Raw genomic sequence first — 24,306 nt, 5'->3', positions numbered from 1 at the left:
TTTATTTACTCCAATATATATAAATATATAAGTTCTATTTTGTTACACCTGAAGTAGCTCATTTCAAGCATTTTCATTTAAAGGGATAGGGATAGATTGCAAGTGAAGAATGGATGGATGGAATAACAGGTGAACACTTTTAGACACTTTTAGCTGTGTAAAATGTAATGATTAGCAAGGTTGATAGTTCATTCCCTTAAACTGTGTAATTTCAGTAGAATCTATTCATCATCTTTCCACAGACTCGTTCACTAACAGGAGAAAAGAACTTACCATCCTAAGCCGAGCTGTCTACAGACGACCCTGGCAGTGTTTTCAGACGGCACACACAATGTCCGCCATTGACCAACTCCGATGTCTATCTGTACCTGACCTCTGTTAGGTGAGATGACGTTCAGTCGCACTTTTATGTTTTCTGTAACAAGCCGTCAGATATATAAGTTTACCAATATGTGCATTGCCACTTCAGTATCTGTGCAGACAAAACAGTTTCTATATCAACAAAAAGAAAAAAATCATGTATATAATTAAGATGCATTGCAATATAGTTAAGTCTTAACATTTTATTTGTTGTGAAAATACACCAGGTGTTTTATCTAATCTCTAGATATTCTTGCATGCTTGATATCTCATTTGTAAGGAATTCTTGCATAAAAAAACGGTAAATGAGTGAATGTTTCTTTTTCTCCATTTTAGGATACATAATGCGACACAACAAACAACAGATTCTTACGTGAGTTGCAGGTGATAGCAATGGCATGGCTGCACCAGGTGTCACTGCTAATCTCTGTATGACTACACTTCTCTAAGCTGGTCTCCTCGCCTGTACACCTCAGGTTGTCAAACCTGATATAGTTGTATCTCACACTGTATAGCGACGTGATATAAACTTTCGACCTGTTTGACAAAGGTATGTTTGTGCATTTGTCTGTTTTTATCTACAGAATGTACCGACTTATTTTAATAGATACAGACTAGATGCAGTCAAAATCAACACTTTTTCCTGAAACTATTCGCATATACATGTAGGCGCATTGCTTTTATTATATGTCCTTAATTTTAAACTTAGTCTTTTTTAATCAGTACTAATATTTGTGAACTTGTTTCATTATTTTATCTTTACTTGCTTTTGATATTACTTAATTGTCCCTTTTTCTGTTTTTAAACAAACCACACACTTACGCACAGACACACAAGTGCTTCTGCATCATTTTTTCTTTTTGTATCTTATGTAAAAAGATTATCTCTAATGGGTATGGAGCTTAGTGGTTAGAATAAGACGAAAGTAAAATGACCGCTTAAGAAACTGTAGTATATCATCTGTTTATCTTGAATATAACACGAATAAACAAATATAACTGCACTACGTAAACGCAAGATCACAAAACATTACACACGTGTTGAAGCCCAGCATCCTGCAGACCACCTGTGTCTCTTGTTTCTTAAACATATAGCTACACACTGGGCGCCATGTTCCTCTGTACAACACTTCCAGGCGGCCATTCCACGGGGCAGTTCCATCGACAAGCCGGACTATCAGCTGTGCATCTAATCAACCATGAAAGTGAAGTCGTAACGAGCTACAGCTAATCTTATTACCTACAGACTGGAAAATCAAACATTTCTGCTCCTCTGTTGATTAAGGTAAGACACTATCATCTACACTTTATGAAAACATCTGTACCTAACAGTAAAAACCTTTTTTCTATTCTAGAATGAATAAGTAAATTTATCAGAGAGATTTTTCTTTATATAAACCTCTCCACATAACATTGTAACTATGTCTAAGATATAACTGATAAAGGACACCAACGCAAGCGATAACAAAAAGAAAAGCTGAATAAACGCACGTCACCACGAAAATCACAATGATGTTTATCCTCCCAAATTCACAGGTTTAAATGTTGCGATCCATGAAAAATGTGAAGAGAAGAAAAAATAATAATGTCGAAAAACGTTTACTCTTTCCTTTCCATCTCATCGGTGAGTTGGTCGTTCAACATCCTATTTACTGAGTTTCTTTTATTTGTTTAGGCGTGTGTTGACACTTGTTGGTTGCTAGACATGCTATCAGAAATAAGAGGTTGTCTTTTCTTTGTTTGTGTTGACGTCTGGAAAAGTCAAAGCGTTTTGTCAGTCTGTTAGGAGACTAAAATAGTGGCCGCTATTTGCTGTCATACAATCAGTGCATCTTTTCCCGAGTACAGAGAACAAGTGTCACTATATATGCTTCGGTGATAACAAGCAACCGTCATGCAGGTATTGGAACAGATGAGCCACGTCTGGCCTGAACGTTCAGGATGTTGCAGACCTAGTCAGTGTCACGTGATACGACAGTCATGTCGCTGACTTTACTGATGCTGGAAAGGTCGGTCATCACACGAGTACTACAGCGGCTGGCATGGTCTTCTTGCAGCATCATAGCACAACGATATTAAGACAAAGTGTAATTGAGTACTTACTCAAACCTTGTAGTAGAAGAGCAAACATCACACAGACACTGAGGACTGAGCGCATCATGATGTTAGCTGCGATGTCTTGCAGGAAGACGAGGATGTGAGAGATTATTATTGTAAAACTAACACTGAGCACAGACCGCAGTGTGTGAGCTAACAAGGAAGTAAGTAACAGGAAACAAATTTTCTTAAGAACTGTGTCCAACTGTTTATGTGATCGAGAGAAAAACGCATAATTCGGTGTGTGGATAGTGGCTTCGTCAACATTACCTATGCATCTATGTGTTAGCTGACATACAGACACTAACTCATTACCTCAACAGAAAAATACAGTAAATCTTCATAGTCAAAGTTTGGTCATTTAATATTAATTAAACAGTTTAAAGACACGCCTAATAAATCCAGCTGTCTGATTGGTTGTTATTTTTTAGTCTCAGCGCTTGTTTCACATCCTGTCACGGATATAGGTGTAAGTGTACTTTCACATAGCCCTAATATCACGCGGACATATGTATGGAGTTTTTCACTTTCACTTTTGTTTACTTTTAAAGACTTTTTTGTAGAAAACTTTCAAAGACTGTGGTGTTGACATCAATGACATGTATGTGATGAGGATTAATACAAGTCATATATTGTTTAGGACCATGAACAGTCATGACTGTTTTCTATTAAATAGAAAGGAAATAAATGACATCTTAACGAACACTTAGCACCCTTGTAACGACAATGTTCCGCCTGATGTTTATGTGGCTCTCATTAAATTCGTAGGACAACCCCAATCTTTCATGGTGTAATTACAGAGGCCCTTTTAACGAAAACGATGATGTTTCCATTCACAGTACCAATAAACTGAGAAAACCTATATTGATTGGAATTCATCACAGCCAGAATACACATTCGAATTTTAATGTCTTTGTTTGAATTATTGTTACATAAAAATAATCTTTCAATAAATAGTCTAAATAATGTAAGAATACTTAAAACAATGTGCAAGTAAAAAAGCTAAATGACAATCTTAGTCAGAAATTATACAAAATACACAAATTAGTGCGGCACAACATTACTAAAGGTTATCGAGCACACTACAAATCCTCAACAGATAATTATACTTTTTGTCAAATTAACAACTTAGTCCAAAGCTTTAAGAATTGGAGGTTTTGTTACACGATCTAGAGGGCGTCCACAAAACACAAACGTGAACATACACACCTGCAAACACACGTACACATAATTTGACCCTCTTCATATGGCTCAGTGTATCTCATAGTATCTAACAATGAGTAAGGTGGATTTTTTTTTCTTATTTTTGTACATTAAAAGGTCTCTACTCTTCCCCTTTTGTCAATCTCTATGTTACAGTGGACACGTGACTTGAAATCTGTTAACAGCCGCCGCAACTGAACCTAACCGTCTAGCAAAGCTCTGAACAGTTTAAATATCATCATGACAGTTTTTTTCAATGGCAAGTACTTTTGGTAACTTTGGCTGTATTGCATAATGACTATATAGTATTAAGATTTCTTTATTTATAATATTTGTGTACAGTAAGAATGATGGACAACATTAGCAATACATGAAAAGTCGATGTCTTTAAGTTCTGATCTAAGCCTCCACACATTTCCTTTTAATTTACAAACATGCGTACATATATTAGCCGTACATTTTTTTAATAGTCAAAGCACAGACACATAGAAAAACGGAGAGACAAACATGCAGACAAATAAAAAAAGGTGAGGAGATCGATATAAGGTATACCTTTTCTAAATTTCTATCAATGAGTTTCTTTTAAGTATAAGTCTTTTGGAAACTCATTTTTTTCTATATATTCGTCCTGTTTTTAAAAAAAATTTGCAAAGTTAGAATGATCAAGAGCCTTCTTTCTCAATAAATGGATTTTTAAAAGCTATCAATGTCGTCGACGTCGCTGTACTCGTGATCCGAGTCGTATTCTTCCCGAGCAAGCTCAGCAGTGTTGACATACAGGTCCTCTGTAATATGGACACACAATAAGGTCAGAACTTAGTAACATCAACTTACTCTGAACCGAACAATACAACTTCGATTACTATGTATATATAGTTTATTTGTTTGAACTGGTTAATGTTCAGTGTCGGGTGCTTTCTTCTCTTCTCTGTCGTTGGTGTATTGCCCAAGGTAGAGTATTTTGTTACCTTTTAGTGTTGAGTATGCTGTCAGTTGAACACTCAAAAAGTCTTCGTTTTCATGAAAAATTAGAATTGCAGGCTGTTTTTCAGCTTTTTTTTTTTTTTTTAGGAGCACTTAAACTGAAGGTCGATAACTAGAATTAATCTCCAGCATGGACAACAAAACAACATGAGAACCCACGCCAACACATCCTACACACGGTGATCACACATATGACGAAAGTACCATTATATAATGTATTTTACTACAATTTAACCTATAACTTAAGTATGATCAGCACTTAAAAATTTACTTGTTCCATGACTTCTGCTTACGTACAGCTTCCTTGACACGTCAATTTTCTTTTTCCTTCTTTGACATCATGGGTAGTCGTCATCCACTAACAGACGGTGCTGGACCGTGGCCATGACAGTCAGAGTTTTTCATTTTTGTATCGACCGATCTGCCACAAGCCGTTTTGGGTGAGTAGAGACCCATTGTGTCGGGTTCCACACCATTCTAGTCTGTAAGGGGCCTTTGGGTGGCGGTGGAAGTGCAATTGAGAGAATCCTTTTATGTTCAAAGCCATAGTCCGATGTTTAATTGCAAGATTTGTACTTTGTTAGGTTAACGTTCGTGATCGCCGGGTCGCGACGCTTGTAGCACGTACTCGTTTCCCGCTGTATGGATTTGTGTAAGATCAATATTAGAATTTGAGCGAATCTTGTGACTAGTCCGATAGTCAGATATATGTGTCTATGTGAAAATATTGTTTTAGAAATTGAGCAGTTTCGTGACACGCCTGTTGATTTACAAGAATTGTTTTATCTACAGGCTTATTTTTCGTTCTTCTTCACTCTTCCACCTGTTGTTGTTTTTCGCTCTTCCTTCGTGTCACCGTGTCTTCACATCCTTTGTTCGCATTGCTGTCCGTCATCGTGTCGAGCGTCCATCCTGCACCATCATCATCATCTGCAGTGCATGCGGGTGATGTGTTGTATATACGGTGACTGAGATTAGCCTGTGCACAGGGCAGCTGATTTATCTTATTTTAATGTATCTATTTTTTGGTTTGTTGGATTGTTCGCGCTGATCTATATTTGTTCATGTGAGAGTTTGGAATGTTTGATTTTTGATTCCTATCAGTATTATTTTTGTAGCTAATAAATTAGTTGTGATTTGTTACGTGAATTTTGTCTTTGTGATTTCTGTGTATGGTCTGCGCTCAGTTGAAGTTCGACTGGCTTCGTCGCGGTCACGAGACAAACACCACCACGGCGGGAAACGACCACTATTTGAGTCAGAAATTACATCGCCGTATACCAAGGGACATATCACAGTGCACAATACAAAATATTGTGAAGATTGCGAGTGGCTTTTATTTATCTCCGATAAATCTACGACAGCAAATATTCCAGTCTCAGATTATTGTAAAATATCGATTCGGGCGTTGTCATTATTGAAAAGTATTTCTTGTTCTACCATAACCTTTGAACTATTGACGAGTGCAGGTTGAGTTCTAAGAAAACTAACACTGGTGCCATGGTAACCTCCTACAGACAGCTCCACGAGTGTCATTCCTTCAAGTTCTCAGTCACTGGAATGTGATAATCGGGAGCGTGGTCCTGTTAATCCGTCTTATCGGGCATCAAGATTCTTGTCTGCCAGTCATTTCTCTGGTCTTATACATGTAGAGGTGGTCATCTTCTCTCTGAGTGATCCTCTTACCTGTGCGGTCGGTTTGACCTTTAACACTGGGTCTTGGTCAATACTTTCATCGTGGGAACCGTGATGAGGCCGCTAAACATCGGCGGTTTTGTTATGCGTGAGAGACTTGTTTTACCTGTCCTACTAATAATAATACAGGCTGTGTGTGGAAATCCCAGTTATTGTTGCTTTTGTGCGTGCTTGTATTATTTTATGTAGAGCCCTGCAAACCTTTCACATTCAGAGTGTATGTATGGTACATACTAATTATGGATTAGCGGAGATAACTGCTGGTTATTATAATCACAAATACGTAGGGAAGAAATCCGCTTACTTGTGTATTACCTCCCTTGCATTTTTCTTAGATTTGTTAAATAGAAGATGAAGTCAAAACTGTCAGTCAGTAATGAAAAATTTATTTTTTCTAAATATACTTTCCTTTGTTTCTTACAGATTTATTTGACATCAAAACATAGTAAGATATCTATATTTCATGTCAACTGGTTAACAACATTTGCAGTAGCTAGGCTAAAGCATTTATAATAATAAGAGTAGATGTCACTGTTGTTTCAATAATAAGAAGTTGTATAAGAACCTTTGTTTACATTTTAAGTCCGTTCACAGCAGCAGTTTTATCCTTAACACATCTTTTATTAACACGAGGTATAAGGTTCTGAATATACACTGCATGTTACATTTATTGTTACTTCACTCAGGGTATCAATCAATTAGTGGATAAGAATGGGTTACTATGTTCCTTTATTTCTGATTCCTATCTCTTCAGTGTACATGAATATAGTGCTTAAATAAACAAAAGCCATAGAATCAACTTTCAGATCAATTTTTAAGTTATATATATGCATCAAGTTAAACTCCCTTGCATACATAATACTTAAGATTACAATGCTTTTTGGTTACATAGGCTTGCTAAAACAGTCTAGTTACCAATTATGCAATAAAATTAAAACATTTATGATGACAACCATTCTCTAAATAAACTTAAACGTTGAAGGTTTTACTTTTTTAACCAAGACATTGACACAATAAGTATAATGTCTCTCTTTAAGCAGAAAATAGGGTCAATATAAAGTAGAGAGGGTGGTTTTAGCACTATAACATTATAATCAATAGTAATATTGCACAAATATAAATAAAGGAGATGAAACAAAATTAATCGAAATACAAGGACATATATATATAATGTAACCTAAGTGTCAACAATCTAAATTCTCATGGACTTAGGGAGGGAGAGAAGAAAAAATTACAATCATTATACCTTTAAATTCCATTATTCCAAATATGTTTGTGCTATGGCATTTTATTTACAAAGCAGACAGTATAACAAGACATTAGCACACAGAACATGAGGCAGTCAAACAAAGAAATCAGGAATCAGTTGTTGTCTATTCAATCAACGGCATGTAAAAAAGGATTAGGTGAGGGAAGGAGGCTATGTGAGAGATCACCGCACTATGTTCAGGAGGGCGGATCATTGACCCATATTCTGGATAGAGGTGGATTTTCAAAATTAACCCCCAATTACACATTTGTGCTAAAGGGCTTAAGACACTTTCCCTTATGTTTTGTTGTTGAATATGGGTTGACAGTTTAAACTTTTCCATATACTTCTTGCCCTTGTAGTCTGCATGAACCATAAAATTTGACAATCATTCATAAAATATTCTCTTTTAGTTCCTGCGATACTAGAAACGAAAAGGAAAATCCTCTCATTAGACAACATGCCTGAGGAGGCTGGTCTTGATCTCACACAAAGAACATGGAACTAACGACACCAGGAACATGTCCTTTCAACAGTCAAGAGACTTCAGATGATATTTGATTATGTGACCCTCACGAGACCTTGTCGAAGACTATCCTTCAAGGAACCTTAACTGCAACAGCAGCAGCAACAGCAGCAGCACAACCAGCACCAGCAGCAGCAGCAGCAGCAGCAGCAGCAGCAGCAGCAGCAATTTTGAACTGTACGTCTGGATGTGAGCTCAGCTGCAAAGAAAACCAAAACCCACAATGCTGTTCAGCCACACACAAAAAAAACATAATCTTTCATAAACAATTTACACCACTACCCCAAAACATTGATATGATAACTCTGAGGTGAGGGTACATGTGAGTAGGCACTATTCTATTCGTGCCTTTGTCTTTATTTTTTGACTCTGCTAATCAGACCAAATAGTGGACCTGGTTACTATTTCAGGATTTCTATTTTCCGGAGATAAGCATACGGCCGAATACTACTATCAAAATATATTAAAAAAACGTTAACAAAAAGAAGCGTTATCATGATAGGAGTATAAATTACACACCAAAATTTACACTGTTTTGGATTTATATTAGTACACTAAATAAATCAGCGTTTAAGTTGACACTACTTTGAAAGTGTTCTATAAATCAGTTTACAATTACATAGAAGCGATAAACTAAATTTCTATATCACACCCGACCTTAGGGACAATTCTAAGCAAATGAGGATTCATGCCTACAGTAGTCTCTACTGTGATTACTAACTGCTAATTAACTTACCTCAGATGTATTCCTGTCCTCACAACCCAGGCTTCACTTAAGGCAAGGACGGATGAAAAACTCCAAAGGTTTCTGGTTATAAGGCCTGGAGTAACAAGAACTGAAACATTCATGTGTATTATTTTAGTTGATGAATGTATACAAATATATTCCTGATTTTGTATGTTGTTTTGGCTTTTTTCTTTCTTTGTTGTGGATGTTGATTAAACAGTCAGTTTCTAGAATATTATTTGTGTTGTGTTTGTAGGCATCAAAATAAAAACAAGGTTCAATCTATGGTATGGCAAATGTGATGATAAAAAATTAAATGTTCATGAAATTTTCTTTAAAGGAAATGGCTTTGTTTTAACATCTGGACTTTCAACAAAATCATGTTTGAACTGTTCTAATATTATCTTAAAATCTGAACAAATCATTTTCCATTTACAAAAGATTTCTTGTTTTCAGTATTTGTCACATCTGAATTTTTTTGTTCTCAAACAGAAGAAGAGTCATCTGGGTCTGCACTACTCTTTTCTCTCTCTCTGTCATATTTCCGTGCGTGTGGCTGTATGGTTTCGAACATTAAGAATAAGTTTTATAAATGTGTGTTATCACATCTTAACAAAGCAAGTGCAAGATGGAACCTAACCTTTAGTTTCTGGTACTTTTACTTTTTGTGGTAAGGAATTTGTGTAGGATGGACGTGATGGGGCAGGAGGAAGTGGAATTCACTGAACAGGTTGAAGTAGACCTTAAACCTTAAACAGACAGGATAAAGACCCTCCCCCGTCAACCACAACTCATTTACATACTTAGAGGCGAAGAACCAGTGTCTGGATACTTACATGTCACGTGCACGTCACACAAGTGATCGTTCACACAGTTGACTTTGTCATCAAATTCTGAAGAGATAAAGCTGGTGTTCACTTGAAAAAAAAAACAAACTTAGACGTAAGGTCAACTCACTGACCCTCTCGTCTATTCATGCACTCAAATTCTTTAACCATCCAGCAATGTAAACTTCACGTGCACAAAATGCTGCGCTGATGAAATCACTGTATGTCTCGTTCTTTTTACCTGAAGAACAAAAAAATAAATAAATAAATAAATAACCGATATAGCTTGCAAAGAGATATTTTACAGGTCACGAGGAAATATTTCAATAAATACTATAGGTTCCTATAAATCTTTATGTCAGAGAAGATACAATATATTGTTCTTACAGAAAAAATAGTTATAAAACTGGTTATAAAAGTTAATGATCTAAAAATGTATTTACTACACTTCCTGTAATTTATTTGAAAGGTCAGCAAAGACAAAGATATAGCAAACATAAGTAACTATTAGTTTAAGTTCGATAAAAGAAAACGTGACCTAAGGGTAATTAATAATCTCTGCTTTGATTAATTGCTGTTTCACTTACCTCAGCATTGTGTCATGTTGTTAAACCCATGATGTACATGAATAAGTGTCGCCGAAAGACGCAAAATGTTCCTGGTTATAAGGCTTAGAATAAAAAGTGAGAAAATGACCGTGTTTCGCGAAATATCTGAAGGTGTTTCCGAACCTGGCAGAAAATACAAAATGTTAATCTCTCTCTGTGTGTGTGTGTGTGTGTGTGAGAGAGAGAGAGAGGGTGTAAATGCCTTAGAATACCTTTAATGATAAAACCAAGTTGATGAGTTGTCGACAGACGATCATGATCATCAACTGTTTCAGTGATCACGGTACAGGTGTAGATACCTTCATGTATCGTCTGCTGTGCTGCTATGATGTGTAGCTCCCCAGTAGTGCTGTTTACTTTCCCTGACCACGTGATGGAAGCAGGAGGCGGGTTGCTGTCAGCGTCACACACAAACGTCACACTGTGACCCTTGATGACCTCAGTGAAGGTGGACAGTGGCTGACCCTGATTATCACTCCGTGTTATCCTGATAACCGGGCGATCTGTAAACAAGCCGATAGCACGTGATTCGTCAAACATATCATCTATTGAATCAGAAAGGTGTCTGTTCCAGGAGTTTTTATTTTTGTTGACAGATAAATTACACACACACACACTCACGCACAGAAAAAGCAAAATAAAACCCACTAATGACAGTTTGTACTTAAAACCCTTTCTACCGTAGTATAGTCACGTGCTTAGTCTTCACTTAAGTAAAAGCGCTATTGAACGTGAAACTCATTTACTTCAGAAGACTAAATGCTATCGATGACTAAGTATCTTTATTCATGACATTCATTGTTGTCGGATAAATATACTTACAGTAAACCTGTAATTGCAGTGTGTCACTGGAGACAACTTCACCATCACTAGACATCGCCTCACACCTCACTCGGCTTCCATGATGTTCCCTGGTCACTCTAGTGATGATCAGGCTACTGCCATCAGGGAACCCGCCTGCATTTTCTGGCCACGTGTACTTTATTACACCAGACCGCTCATTGCTCACACACTTGAAAGTAGCTTTTGTTTCCTCCATGAAAGGATATCTGCTACTGTTTGTGTGGATGTTGACAGAAACTGTTTAAAATATGTGAAATTATTAGCAACATTAAATCAAATTCGCCTGAGTAACAACTAAAACCAACAAGTTATGTCTGACTGCTCTATTTAAAACGATCTATACAGACAAAGGTATACTACCTATACTTGTTGCATACATTTGACACCTAAACTTAAGTTCTTTAAGATAAGTCAAATGTATGAAGAGGTAAAAATTAATTTTATAAAATGTGTTATTAACGCAAACAGCAGAGTGTCACAGACTGAGGGGAATGAGCACGTGGACATGGTCAGAGGTTGTGATTTCCGTAATCTCGGCCTATCACACTCTCGATACCTTCTACCAACTCACACGACATTTACCAAGTGCACTTACACTAAATTGATTATTATATTTATAATTAGCTCGAGCCCCCGAGCACGCATAACTCTAATAAATAATTCAGGGCCGTTTAGTGTATTAAAGAAAGTTTTTAATCATCAAGAGTATTTTACAAATTGCAAAATGATGAAGGTATAAAAAAAATGCACATATGCAAATGAAGTAGTTCCCTATGTTGGATAGTTATCTATGGCGTCTCATAATACTAATTATTCTCCATCATACTAATCCAGAAATCTAGTGAGTGAATCTATTATTACCTACTACACTCGTACCACTACACGCTCATTCATTTCGTACAATTCTCATACACATGTCAGCTTGACCCGAGTGCCCACATGCTGTGTGGAATGTTAGTCTCTGATGGTCACACACAACTGTCACTTGCGATTTCGCACAATGGTTCTACGATACCAAGAGCTGGTCGGGAGTTCGCATGGACAAAAGTCACTCTTCTTTTACACTCAGTTTAATGAGTGGGCTTTGACCTTCTTGGTCCGTGACCCTAACCCCACGTCTTCTGTGTGACTGGTGATAGCTGACACTAGAGGTAGCGAATACTTCAGTTGCGAAGTACTTCGATACTTACTCTCTAATGATCAGTAGCGAAAAGCGTCGTTTTGTGGTCAAACCCCAATATTAAAACGCCGTCCTGTGATCTTAAATGCATTCGATTGTCCAGTCATACCACATGATCTACAATAACAACCAATCACACATCACAGCTAGTGTATTACAAGAGTTGCCATCAGACTCTACGCATGTTACATAATCTCGATGCCTAATTGTCTTGTTTCCTTTCTTAGGTCCCGTTGTAACAATATAATCCTTCTCTAAATCGTAATCAAGGTGCGTATTGTCACTGGAGGTAGGTCTGTTACGTCACTAGCGCACTGCAGTCCTATGTTGTGCGACTGTCACGTGGTAAGCGGTCTTTTAATTAGCGAACATACGCTTAATGCGATGACTGTTCTTACTCAACCTGCCACAACGCCCTCTTTACGTCGGTGAGTTTGCCAGCGAGTCTGTCACGGGAACAGAGGAGAAGTGCTAACAACACATTATAGCTATATCACTACTCTCTTGTGACACAGAGAGAGTTAAAGAAAGAAAAATATAAAGAGATCAGGATACCTTTAACCATAAAAGCAAGCTGGTAAGATGCTATCAGTGGTAGACGATCATCGTCATCATCTGTCTGAGTGACCACGGTACAGGTGTAGATACCGTCGTGTGTCGTCTGCTGTGCTGCTATGATGTGTAGCTCCCCAGTAGTGCTCCTCACTTTCCCTGACCACGTGATGGAAGCAGGAGGCGGGTTGCTGTCAGCGTCACACACAAACGTCACATTGTGACCCTTGATGACCTCAGTGTAGGTGGACAGTATCTGACATTGATTATCACTCCGTGTTATCCTGATAACTGGGCGATCTGTAAACAAGCCGATAGCACGTGATTCGTCGCACATATCATCCATTCAATCAGACTAAGGTACCTTACAGTGGACCTTATTTATTTTTTACATCTCCCTTTAACCAAAAATAACCATTTTTGTTGACACCTGTTCACAGCTTTACATAGACAAATACAAACACACGCACACATGGAAAAAACTAATGGCAGCTTGTACATAAAGCACTTTCATCATTAGCCTAGTCACTTTTTTTAGTCCGTATTTAGCAACATATTTAAGTTGAAACGCCTAATAAGACTACACATTTTCATGACATTCATTGCCGGTGGACCCCAATACTCACAGTAAACCTGTAATTGCAGTGTGTCACTGGAGGCAACTTCACCATCACTAGACATCGCCTCACACCTCACTCGCCTTCCATGATGTTCCCTGGTCACTCTAGTGATGATCAGGCTACTGCCATCAGGGAACCCGCCTGCATTTTCTGGCCACGTGTACTTTATTACACCAGACTGATTATTGCTCACACAGTTTAAAGTAGCATTGGTTTCCGCCATTAAAGGATACCTGCTACTGTTTGTGTGGATGTTGACAGAAACTGTTAAAAATACTTGAAACTGTTAGCGACATTCAACTAAAAATTAATTTGCCTTCTCACAAATATGTAGCTAACTTTGCATGTCTTACCGCTCCTTACAACATGTTCTTAAGCAAAACATGTGAATATATATATATATGGTAACTATAAATTTTATCATGAACAAACGCCTCTCCAGCAAAAATTAATAATACATCGATACCCTCGTTTTTTCCTCACGGCATCTAAAAATTAAAGCTTTTATTTTTGTCTTATCAGTTTTCATATTTTCTTTATTTAACATAAACGATATTAATTATTCCTTTCCGTTATGTTCCTAAAATGATATAAGGTGTGACTCAAACTGAAACAAGGTAGAAGGAGAGGATATACATAAGACTTATCACCGAGTGGATTTTTCAAAATATTTAGTTGTTATAAAGAATTTCAAATTAAAACAGAATAAATAAAATAAAACATATTCTGTTAAAGAGGCAGCAGAAGCAAGGCTTTTTTATATAGAAAGTTGCATCCCTTTAGTTGGCTGCATTTGCACAAGACATTTACACATTTAGTTGAATATGAGACTGTGTTATATATGCAAAACATGTAGTTTCATTCGGTAAACCTAACATAGAAATTGTACACACGTTGATGAGTTTTACTTTTATAAAAAAAAGAAGTTCTTACAGTTACTGCAAGTAATGGTGTAATCCCGGCAGGCAGTAGGCTGCCAATGATTACACTCAGTGATGCTAGTCTCATTCCCAAGGCAAGATAACAAATCACCAGAGATCCAACTGTCTTTATATACAAACGCCCAGGCACCAAGCCTAAACATTGCAGAATGACTTTTGCTTAAAACACTTGTTCTGATAATTAGTAATACTTAATTAAAATGCTTCAGCTGTTATTATTTCAGAAGAACTTTTGTGCTATGCGTATAGGTTAGATAAATAAATAGATCATGGTATAATTCAGACGACAACAGTCAGTATTCATAGATCAGTATTTATGTAGATAGATATACTCTTAATGAGAACATAACAACTATATTACAGGAGTTTATTTATTCCCCTATATAAATATATATATGTTACATCTGAAGTAACTCATGTCAAGTATTTTCGTTTTAAAGCGATAGGGATAGATTGTAAGTAAAAAATGAATGGATGGATGGAATAACAGGTGAACATTTTTAGACATGTGTTTAGCTGTATGTGAAAAATGTAGTTTCAAAATCAGCATTTAATGATTAGCAAGGTTGATAGTTCATTCACTTAAAATGTGTAATTTCAGGTGAATCAGCATTCATTATTCTTTTACATACTCGTTCACTAACAGGAGAAAAGAACTTACCATGGTAAGCCGAGCTGTCTACAGACGACCCTGGCAGTGATGTTAGACTCCACACACACTGTCGTCCAATTATTAACTCCGATATTTATCTGTACCTGACGTCTGTTAGGTGAGGTGACGTTCAATATCACCTGTATGTTTTCTGTAACAAGCAGTCAAATATTTACTAAATCTTTATAAGTTTGCCGACATGTGCATTGCCACTTCAGTATCTGTCAGACAAACGAGTTTCTAAATCATCATCAACAACAACAACAACAACAACAACAACAACAACAACAAAGACAAAAATCATATAATAATTAAGATACGTTGCAATATTGTTAAGTCCTAACATTTTAATTGTTGTGAAGATACATCATGTGTTTTACCTAATCTTTAAATATTCTTGCATGCTTGATATCTCTTTTGTAAGGAATTCTTGCATAAAACATGGTAAATGCGTCAATGTTTGTTTTTCTCCATTTTAGGATACATAATGCGACACAAGAAACAACAGAATAGAAACAGCAGATTCTTACGTGAGTTGCAGGTGACAGCAATGGCAGAGGGGCACCAGGTGTCACTAATAATCCTTGTACGACTACACTTCTCTAAGCTGGTCTCCTGTCCTGTACACCTCAGGACGTCAAACATGATATAGTTGTATCTCATACTGTCTCGAGATGGGGACCTGGTATAAACTTGCGACCTGTTTTACAAAAGGTATGTTTGTGCGTTTGTCTGTTTTTATCTATAGTTTCTATCTAAATGCAGTCAAAATCAACACACTTTTTCAGAAAGCAATTTGCATATACATGTACATGCACATGCAGGCGCATTGCTTTTGTTATCTGTTTTTAGTTATAGACTAAGTTAGTCAATATTTTTTAATCAGTACTAACGACATATTTATGAACTTGTTTCATTATTTTATGTCTACTTGATTTTTATATTACTTAATTGTCCCATTTTCTCTTTGTAAACAAATCACACACACACACACAGAGTACAACAGTTTTGGGATCAATTTTTTTTTTCTTATTTTATCTTATATAAAAAGATTATCTGGAATCGGTATGCAACTCAAAGGTTAGAATAAGACGAAAGTTAAAATGTCCGCTTAAGAAACTGTAGTATATTATCTGTTTATCGTGAATATAACATGAAAAAACAAATATAATTGCACTGCATATAAGATCACAAAACATTACACACGTGTTGAAGCCCAGCATCCTGCAGACAACCTGTGCCTCTTGTTTCCTAAAGATAGAGCTACACAATGTGCTCCATGTTCCGTCGTACAACATCTCAAGGAAACCATTCCACGGGGCAGTTCCATTCACAAGCCGGACTTGCAGCTGTGCATCTAATCAAACATGAAAGTGAATTCGTAACGAGCTACAGCAAATCTTATTACATGCAGACTGGAAAAGAAAAAAAAATCTGTTTCTCTGTTGATTTACGTAAGACGTAAGATGTCAAATTTATGAAAACAACTGTACCTAACAGTAACAAATTTTTTACTTTTTTAGAATGAATAAGTAAATGTAACAGACAGTTCTTACATCAGAGGGAACGCCTCTTTTTCTTGATATAAGCCTCTCCACATAGCATTGTAACTATGTCTAAGATATAACTGATAAAGGACACCGATAACATCTTTTCCCGAGTACATAGAACAAGTGTCACTATATACGCAGGTATTAGAACAGATGAACCATGTCTGGCCTGAACGTTCAGGATGTTGCAGGCCTTGTTAGGAGCCTAGTCAGTGTCACGTGATACTACAGTCATGCCGCTGACTTTACTGATGCTGTAAAGGTCGGTCATCACACGAGTACTACAGGGGCTGGCATGGTCTTCTTGTAGCATCATAGCATAACGATATTAAGACAAAGTGTAGTTGAGTACTTACTCAAACCTTGTAGTAGAAGAGTAAACATCACACAGACACTGAGGACTGAGCGCATCATGATGTTAGCTGCGATGTCTTGCAGGAAGACGAGGATGTGAGGAGAGTCTGGCTGGAAAGCTCACACTGAGCACAGACCGCAGTGTGGATGTTTTAAGTCAGACAACAAGGAAGTTAATAACAGGAAACGAATTTTCTTAAGAACTGTGTCATACTGTTTATTTGATCGAGAGAAAAACGCATAATTCGGTGTGTGGATAGTGGATTTGTCGACATTACCTATGCATCCATGTGTTGGGTGACATACAGACACTAACTCATTTCCTCAACACAACACAAATGAACTAAATCTCCATAGTGCAATTTTGGTCATTTGTTCTTAATTAAACAGTTTAAAGACACGCCTAATAAACCCAGCTCTCTGATTGGTCGTTATTTTTTAGTCTAATCGCTTGTTTCACATCCTGTCACGGATATAGGTGTAAGTGTACTTTCACATAGCCCTAATATCACCCGGACATATGTATGGAGTTTTTCACTTTCACTTTTGTTTACTTTTAAAGATTTCTTTGTAGGAAATTTTCATAAACTTTGGTATTGACATCAATGACATGTATGTGATGAGGATTAATACAAGTCATATGTTGTTTTCGCATAGGACCATGAACAGTCATAACTGTTTTCTAGTAAATAGAAAGGAAATAAATGACATCTAAGCGAACACATAGGACAACACCAATCTTTCATGGTGTAATTACAGAGGACCTTTTAACGAAAACGATGTTTCCATCAACAGTACGAATAATTTCAGAAAACCTATATTGATTGGAAATCATCACAGCCATAATACACATTAGAATGTTAATGATCTTTATTTTTTTTTTAAATATTTTTGTGGGTATGGGGTATCTATAATAGATTAAGCAATGGTATTTCACAACGACCCACAACTTTAATTTAAATTCTGTAGTGTTTATTCTATAAGTGTTCCTGTGATCAAGCCAATCTTCTAATATTATTGTCTCAGGACTAATGACCCCAGCCCTATCGTGCAAAGACAACAAGTAACATTGACCTGAGTACATGTTCAACACCTTTTTTGATAAAGTCCATCATTTCTGTAAGAAATTCCATCGCCGTATACCAAGGGACATATCACAGTACACAATACAGAATATTGAAGAAGATTGCGAATGGCTTTTATTTATCTCCGATAAAACTACGACAACAAATACTTCAGTCTTAGATTATTGTAAAATATCGATTCGAGTGTTGCTATTATTAAAAAGTTAAGAATGTTTTTTTCTGTTCTATCATAACCTTTGAACTATTGACGAGTGCATGTTGAGTTCTAAGAAAACTAACAGTCGTGCCCTGGTAACCTCCTACAGAAAGCTCCACTAGTGTCATTCCTTCAAGTTCTCATTCACTGGAATTTGATCATCGGGAGCGTGGTCCCTGTTAATCCGTCTTTTCGTACATTAAGATTCCTGTCTACCAGTCATTTCTCTTGTCATCTTGTCAAACATTAAGTTTGTCTGGAATCCTCTTACCACCAGTAGGGGACATATGACTAAGTAGACTGCAGGCTCTCACACTCTAGTGTCTACTCGTTCTCTCCAGTGGTGAATAAATTTGTTTCTCATACACAACTCAAAGATAAGCTGGGTTTTGGGTCCATGAATTAACCTACTGAAACGCCTTCTCAAACTAGGTTCAAGTTTGAAGTAATATAACACAAATTCTGCATACGGCTAATACTCTTTCAATTAGCTACACTCTCCACAGCTACAAAAGTTTTAAGATAAACGTGATGATAGAAATATAATATTTTAATTATTTTCTAAAATAAAAATAAAAATTCCATTATCCAAATGTCTGCAAGTCTATATTCATTAAGTTAACAAATTCTAGTAATATCGACAAAGTGTTTAAACACCTGTGAAACCAAGCATCCTGATGGCCACAATGGCTTCTCTCCCCAAACCAGACTGTGCTCCATGTTCTGTTGTACAATAATATTTCCAGTGAAATCTGAAACGAAACTGTGTTACAAACTAATCGTGATAAAATGGGATTCTCCGGTTATCATTAATAGTACAAATCGTATTATACGGTATAGGCAGAGCCATCAAGGCTTCAAACTTTATGTTCTACTAATCACTATGTCATAGAAATCATCAAAGTTTCTGTTTCCAATTGAAAATATATGCGCATCTATCTCATAGTGTGTGTGTGTGTGTTGAGACTGTCACATCACATGCTTTATTCTTCCTGAGAAGATGAGACCCCTGAGTGGAAGCGAAAGCTAGTAGCTTGGACGCATACGCTGTACAATGATCGTTATGATCGGACTCAAGGAAACAATTCACAGTCTGTGTATGTGTTTGAACAGACACTAGCCTCTCTCTCTCTCTTTCTGTTTGTGTGTTTCTATGTGTGTGGAAAATTGAAAAACGTATTAAGTTGCTGCAAGTCAAGAAAGCCAATCATCAGGAGCAGTTATTGACAATCTTTAAGAAAAGCTGTTCTGACAATAAAGTTTTTGCTGGACACAAAAAAGAATACACATAATAACATTATGGATACTAAGATTTGGGACAGACATTCCAGTGGTATATTTAATACATTCCCTGGTGTCATAATAAATATATACCATAAAACTTAATGTTTATTTCTCGTTCATTTCTCGTCTCGGGCACGCTGATCTTTCTCTGCACGTGACATCTGTTTACAGGGCTGGCTGCTTGCCGTAATATAGCCTTAGCTGCTGACACAGCGTAAAACACCAATCCCCCCCCTCCCTCCTACATGTCGCCGCTTACTGTAGGCAGTTCACGAACAGACTTACCGCTTTATTCACATTTTGTTCTATTTCGGAGGACGCATTTGCAAGTTCGTCTCTGGCTTTTCCCGTGTTCAGTGCTGCTGAAAAAAAGATTGTCACCGTGCCACACTACTTTTTCGGTCTATTTTCCATTTCCACGTGGGTTCTCGCGGTCTGTTCGTGTCCTGCGCACTGTCAGTGTGACTGGTAGATGGTCTGACTACACTATTTTCGACTTTCAAAGACAGCAATATCTCTTCCTTACACAGGTCGTTGGATGCACAGAAGTAATCTAAAACATTGAACAGATTGAACGGTATCAATATACTGTCAGTTATGCATAGCACATCAAACTACTATATGTATTTAACTAATTCCCGGATATCTAGTTTGAATAAAACTTCACCAACATTTCTGAGAATTCAGCTGAGATTTCTAATGTCGTCATAGGTTTCATTATTCACTTGGCTGATAGAGTTGTTTCTTTCATTTTTCGTGTCGATATTTCAGTGAGATGACAGGGCTGACGTCCTTTTACTGAGTTTCTGGTGATTGTTGAGTTTGTGTTGACACTTTCATTTTTGTTTACTTTTAAAGAACTTTTTGTAGGAAACTTTCAAAAACTGTGGTGTTGACATCAATGACATGTATGTGATGAGGATTAATACAAGTCATATTTTGTTTTCACATAGGACTGTGAACAGTCATGACTGTTTTCTATTAAATAGAAAGGAAATAAATGACATCTTAACGAACAGTTAGCACCCTTGTAACGACAATGTTCCGCCTGGTGTTTATGTGGCTCTCATTAAATTCGTAGGACAACCCCAATCTTTCATGGTGTAATTACAGAGGCCCTTTTAACGAAAACGATGATGTTTCCAGTCACAGTACGAATAAACTGAGAAAACCTATATTGATTGGAAATCATCACAGCCAGAATACACATTTTAATTTTAATATCTTTATTTGAAATATTGTTACATAAAAATAATCTTTCAATAAATAGTCTAAATAATGTAAGAATACTGAAAACAATGAGCAAGTAAAAAAGCTTAATGACAATCTTAGTCATAAATAATACAAAGTACACAAATTAGTGCGGCACATCATTACTAAAGGTCATCGAGCACACTACAAATCCTCAACAGAGAATTATATTTTTTGTCAAATTAACAACTTATACCATAGCTTCAATAATTGGAGGTTTTGTTACACGATCTAGAGGGCGTCCACAAAACACAAACCTGAACATACACACCTGCAAACACACGTACACATAATTTGACTCCCTTCATATGGCTCAGTGTATCTCATAGTATCTAACAATGAGTAAGGTGGATTTTTTATAATTTTTTTTTTCTTATTTTTGTACATTAAGAGGTCTCTACTCTTCCCCCTTTGCCAACCTCTATGTTACAGTGGACACGTGGCTTGGAATCTGTTAACAGCCGCCGCATTTGAACCTAAACGTCTAGCAAAGCTCTGAACTGTTTAAATATCATCCTAACAGTTTTTTTCAATGGCAAGTACTTTTGGTATCTTTGGCTGTATTGCATAATGACTATATAGTATTAAGATTTCTTTATTTATAATATTTTTCTGCAGTAAGAATGGTGGACGACATCAGCAATACATGAAAAGTCGATGTCCTTATGTTTTGATCTAAGCCTCCACACATTTCCTTTTTATTCACAAATATGCGTACATACATTAGTCATACATTTTTTAGTCAAGACACAAACAAATAGGAAAACGGAGAGACGAGCACGCAGACAAATAAAAAAGCTGAAAGGAGATCAAGTGAGGTTTTTTTTAGCATAAGTCCTTTGGATGCTCATTTTTTATATATAAACAGTATATTCGTCCTGTTTTTCAATTTTTTTTCCAAGCTATTATGATCCAGAGCATTTTTTCTCAATAAATGGCTTTTTAAAAGCTATCAATGTCGTCGACGTCGCTGTACTCGTGATCCGAGTCGTATTCTTCCCGAGCAAGCTCAGCCGTGTTGACATACAGGTCCTCTGTAATATGGACACACAATAAGGTCAGAACTTAGTAACATCAACTTATTCTGAACTCAATAATGCAGCATTTATTACTATGTATATATGGTTTATTTGTTTGAACTGTTTAATGTTCAGTTTCTGCTGCTTTTTTCTCTATCAGAATGTAGGATAACTCATGAATGGTACCCTAATGACAATGAGTATTTTGTCTACTCACCTTCCAATATGTTAATTCTCTCTACTTACCTGTCATAATGTCTTTCTCTTGAGGCATGTTCATTACTTCACTTCTAGCATTTTGGCCATAATAATTGTTTGTTGCGCCACTGGATTTCATGTTCTCCAAAGGCACTGTTGTTTCCAGAGCCTGCCTTGTATTAGCCTCTGCATGTCTGCTCAAACTTTTCTTAACTAGAAACAAAAAGAATGCTTTCATTAGAGCACTTAAAGTCATCATTTGTTTCCGACTTGTAATAAATTTGTGGGACCAGCAGCGATTTCCAAACCGAAATGCAAAGCAAGTCAGTTGATCTTAAATGCAGCTGCTGATGGAATGTCATTTCTTTAGTAACAAGCTGTTTATTCTTGTGTCTTTCCATTGTCTGATCACACAGCTAGACAAAATAATGTATTAGGACCTAAGATCCTTTATTAATTCTTTCTATTTAGAGACAAGTAGCAATTTTCAATAAGAAGGCAGATTATAAATAAGGTTGTACCTCTGCAATGTCTGGCTATACAGACTGTGACAATAATAATAACAACGAGCACAGCAGCAGTCCCAACAGCTGCACCAATGATGACTTTTACGTTGACGCCACGGTCCTCTAATACAAACAAACAAACACAACATCGAACATATGCTTACCTGTTTATCTATATTTTTAAAAATACTATGAGTACCATGGATAATATCTGAATAGTTGTTTTATTTACAACGCTAATTCTGCATTTAATCATAACACCTGCTAACTAAAAAAATGCAAATTAAATAATTTACTTCTAAAGTCAATGAACGGTGACTCTGCTCTTGTATCTCTGTTAGCAGCTAGCTAACTATTTTGTAATTAACAAAAGTCAACTTTTGTAGCAAACAATCGCTTTTGATTAGTTTCCATTTTGTGTAATATTGTAATAGAGTAGCGTACAATAGCTTGCAGATGTATAAATACTCCGACTGCTACCAAGCTTTTAGTAAACAATGCTAAGAAATCAAGCTAGCAAGTCAACAGTTATCAAACTAATACCATTTACAACATTTAATGTTAACCAGTGCTTACCATTACTTCTGACTAAAAATATAACAGGCAGCTCTCCAAATTCATTGCTAAAAATAACTTTATAGAACCCTTCATCAGCGTTTGTCATGTTGATGGTGGTGATGTTGCAGATGACTGAGGCAGGTAAAGAGCTGTTCCCCTCACAATTGACATAAATTTTATCCGAGACTGATGTCCCTTCGGTGCTGTCGTTAGTATATTGCCCGAGGTAGAGTATGTTTTTGACTTTAGGTGTTGGGTATGCTGTCAGTTGAACACTGAAAATGCCTTGGTTGACATCAAAAGTTAGAATTGCTGGCTGTCTTTCGCCATTGTTTATCCTAGGAGCACCTAAACACACAGTCGATAACTATCATTAGTTCTTAGAATGAGCAACAAAACAACAAGACACCCACACCTATCCAACATTTACACAGACACAAATATTTGACGAAAACAGATTGATGTATTTGACTACCATTGAATTTTTAATTTAACCAATATTTACACTTCAAATCTTACCTATTCCAAAAGCAAATAACTCTGTCATAGGGAGACAACTCTTACTATATTATCCATAGAAGGACTTGGTTGGCAAGTTATCCAGTGACTGATAGAAATTGTTATAGAAATTTATTAAATATTTTAGGTGTTAAAATATGAAGATATGTATATTATGCACCTATGAATAATAATCACGTTTCGAATAACATTAATATGTTTTCATACTGTTTAAAATAAAGTATTATATAACAATATTGTAAAATGTAATGTTACATTTAGCCAGCAGTTCTTGCAGAAATACTTACACTCAACGTAAAGCCTAATGTTGCGACTTTCTTGTCCAACTCCGTTGTCCACCTCACACCTGTAGTCACCTGCCGCCTCGCAAGGTGCTGCAGTCAAGTCATATGTTAACTCTACACTTTGATCATAAAGCTCAACTGCACCTCGAGGCCTGCTGGCGACCTCTTGCTTGTCGTTCGAAACACTGACAATCGTCATGTGAGGTGATGGCCTCCCCTCAGCTTCACAGCGCATGCGCACGCTCGACTTTTCAGCAACGGTCACCACCGTTCTGGCTTCAGCGTTTATTTTGAAGTTCAATACGTAGGATCGGTCTAAAATCAGGAAAAGACCAATAAATTAACTCGTAAAGCATTATTCAATAACTTTTTTATCAAAGAAGAAAACTAGTCGTTACTAAAAAAAAGTCAAGTTTAGGTAATAAGAAATATATACTAA

The 24,306-nt window shown here is 36.6% G+C and overlaps 2 protein-coding genes across 3 annotated transcripts in view; both read right to left on the bottom strand.

The window, feature by feature from the left end:
• The window catches only part of LOC112569314, an 86,811-nt gene that overhangs the window by 59,848 nt on the left and 2,657 nt on the right, over positions 1-24,306 (bottom strand). The gene's annotated exons all lie outside the window — the stretch shown is intronic.
• On the bottom strand, positions 4,310-24,141 carry LOC112569326. Of its 2 annotated transcripts, none has more exons than XM_025247098.1 (5): positions 23,871-24,137; positions 23,083-23,412; positions 22,522-22,629; positions 22,049-22,213; positions 4,310-4,444 (listed from the first exon to the last, which is right to left on the bottom strand). In XM_025247098.1, exons 1-5 carry the CDS (start codon positions 24,100-24,102, stop codon positions 4,353-4,355), a joined length of 927 nt encoding a protein of 308 aa, XP_025102883.1. In that variant the 5' UTR covers positions 24,103-24,137; the 3' UTR covers positions 4,310-4,352. The 2 variants fall into 2 exon arrangements, with proteins under 2 accessions (XP_025102883.1, XP_025102884.1); XM_025247099.1 differs by lacking the exon at positions 4,310-4,444 and adding an exon at positions 20,742-21,817 and having other exon boundaries at positions 23,871-24,141.

This window comes from Pomacea canaliculata, linkage group LG7, assembly GCF_003073045.1.
Source record: "Pomacea canaliculata isolate SZHN2017 linkage group LG7, ASM307304v1, whole genome shotgun sequence".
In the NCBI taxonomy this organism is placed as follows: domain Eukaryota; kingdom Metazoa; phylum Mollusca; class Gastropoda; order Architaenioglossa; family Ampullariidae; genus Pomacea; species Pomacea canaliculata.
This window is presented reverse-complemented; position numbering and strand designations above follow the sequence as displayed.

What these genes read in the sequence shown, in the direction of transcription:
- LOC112569326 (XM_025247099.1), bottom strand. Translation starts at nt 24,102, where the DNA reads ATGCGCTGTGAAGCTGAGGGGAGGCCATCACCTCACATGACGATTGTC. An exon ending in TATAGCCAGACATTGCAGAG is followed by an intron (nt 22,214 to 22,521) that starts GTACAACCTTAT and finishes TTTTGTTTCTAG; the next exon opens with TTAAGAAAAGTTTGAGCAGA. An exon ending in AGAGAAAGACATTATGACAG is followed by an intron (nt 21,818 to 22,048) that starts GTAAGTAGAGAG and finishes TCCATATTACAG; the next exon opens with AGGACCTGTATGTCAACACG.